The sequence below is a fragment of the Petaurus breviceps genome, unplaced genomic scaffold, assembly GCF_028583685.1.
Source record: "Petaurus breviceps papuanus isolate PSGF00001 unplaced genomic scaffold, PetGlider_PUasm1.0 90444, whole genome shotgun sequence".
NCBI classification, from domain to species: domain Eukaryota; kingdom Metazoa; phylum Chordata; class Mammalia; order Diprotodontia; family Petauridae; genus Petaurus; species Petaurus breviceps.
The window spans coordinates 1681683-1683953 of NW_027187256.1; the positions used below are offsets into that span (position 1 = coordinate 1681683).

Genomic DNA, 2271 nt, shown 5'->3' on the forward strand with positions numbered 1-2271 from the left:
TGAACTGGTACTGAGGTCAGAGCCTGGGGAGTTATATCATGCTCTTAGCTTCAGAAACAAAGAGATGAGATTTGTCCCAGAAGACAAGCACTTTCCAGCTGGAGCCTAGGGATTAATGAAATCCTACATAAATACTTCCCTCCTACCATCCTGACCATGAAGAGAAATAAGGAAAAAAAAACAGCTGGCTCTGGTAACAGAAAGAGCAGAGAGTAGGAGCATGTTGGGTGAGTTAACCAATGTGACATTTGGGAGCAGAGACAAAGGGAGAGATCTTTGGGTAGGAAAACAAACCACTCACAGGTAGAGAAGTGCCTCCTCTGAGGCTGACATCTTAGGTGATACTGTAGAGAACACGGACTCTTTTTACATAGTCCAATTCTATCTGCCAATCTGCCCCATCCTATCCAGCAGCTGAGCAAAGTCATCAGAGATACCAGGACCACTCTAAACAGCTGCTCTAAACCAGACTATATTTTCTTTGATTCCCAGAAAGGAAATTTGAGGTTAAGATGCTGGCATTGAATCCTTGGCCACATGATATGCAACAGTACCCTGGTACAGTCAGCTGGTGATGTAGCCTCTTTCTTCTGGGAAATGGATATTTATTTTTTCTGATATAGCTGTTTAATTATGTTACACAAGATATTCTTCAGGAAGAATTGTATATGCTCTTCCAATATTATGGACAAAGAATTTTAAATTGAGGGAATGAAAATTTTTGACATAGACATATACCTTTATCTTAATTAAAAGGGGCATTACACATCCATGTCTACTCAACCTGGGCACAACTTCAGCACCTCCTCCTTCCTCCTCACAGGCTTCCCTGGCCTGGAACAGTCATATGTGTGGATTGCCATCCCCTTCTCCTCCATCTATGCTGTGGTTCTTCTTGGAAATTGCATGATACTCCATGTGATCAGGACTGAACAGAGTCTGCATGAGCCCATGTTCTACTTCCTAGCCATGCTGGCCCTCACTGACCTGTGCATGGGGTTGTCCACTGTGCACACAGTGTTGGGGATCCTGTGGGGACTTAGCAGCAATATCAGTTTGGATGCCTGTATTGGTCAGTCTTACTTTATTCATGGTCTGTCCTTGACGGAATCTTCTGTCCTCCTCGCCATGTCCTTTGACCGCTACATTGCAATCTGCAACCCACTGCGCTACTCCTCTATCTTGACAGCTTCCAGGATAATCAAGATTGGGGTAGCCATTTTAATTAGGAGCTTCTTCTTTATCACTCCTGCCATCATCCGCCTGAAGTTCTTCCATTACTGCCGGCCGCATGTTCTGTCTCACTCCTTCTGTCTACACCAGGACCTTCTTCGCTTGACCTGCTCTGACATCCGCTTCAACAGCTTCTATGCATTGGGTATAGTGATTTGCACCCTATTGTTAGACTCTGTACTTATCCTTGTCTCTTATGTCCTAATTCTGAAATCAGTCTTGGCTATTGCATCTCGAGATGAAAGACTCAAATCTTTCCAGACTTGTGTTTCCCACATCTGTGCTGTGCTAGTCTTTTACATGCCCATCATCAGCCTAACTATGGTACACCGTTTTGGCAAGCACCTCTCCCCTATAGTGCATGTCCTTATGGGCAATGTTTATATTCTCTTTCCACCCTTAATGAACCCAATCATTTACAGTATCAAGACCCAGCAGATTCGAAGTAGAATAAAGAGGCTCTTCTCAGGGCAAAAGTGCTGATTCATTCCAGTGTTGTGTGAAAATAAGATATTTTTTTTTAATTTTGATATTTGTAGTAATAGTAGTAGTAATAGAAGTAAAGAAATTATCAAGATCATTTCGCTTTTCCATTAATGTGTATGGGACAACTAGAATACTGAATTCCCAGAGAGAATGTACAGGATCGTTGATTTACCAAATCTCCTATCAGAGAGTAGCTGCTAAGAGATGCAATACTGCTGAGTTTAGTCCTCTGAGGAAAAGCGCAACAGTAGAATCAGAGGTTGTCTGGAATGGAATGACCACAAGCACAACTGACTGCAGAAATATTTTAAGGATTCTCGGACACCAATTGTCAGCAATGTTTCATGACCACCAAATAACCCTTATGGATGACTTTTAAAGAAATGGGACAATAAATGCAACTTGACATAGCCTCAGGTATATTAGCATACACCCAAAAACGTTTATATAACAACAAGTATAATATAATTGAATCTCAAAGTACCCTAAGTTCTTGAAATGGTTACTCTAGTTGAAAACCAAAGAAATGTGCATCATCTACCCCTGTTCTTA

General features: G+C 41.7%; 1 protein-coding gene across 1 annotated transcript; it reads left to right on the plus strand.

Annotated features, from left to right (window-relative positions):
- The first annotated feature begins 771 nt into the window (after positions 1–771).
- On the plus strand, positions 772–1716 carry LOC138177771 (olfactory receptor 51V1-like). Its single transcript, XM_069108977.1, has one exon. It carries the CDS (start codon positions 772–774, stop codon positions 1714–1716), a length of 945 nt encoding a protein of 314 aa, XP_068965078.1.
- The last annotated feature ends 555 nt before the right edge of the window (positions 1717–2271 follow it).

Bases quoted from the DNA above. Each gene is read 5' to 3' on its own strand.
- LOC138177771 (XM_069108977.1), top strand. From the start codon at position 772: ATGTCTACTCAACCTGGGCACAACTTCAGCACCTCCTCCTTCCTCCTC.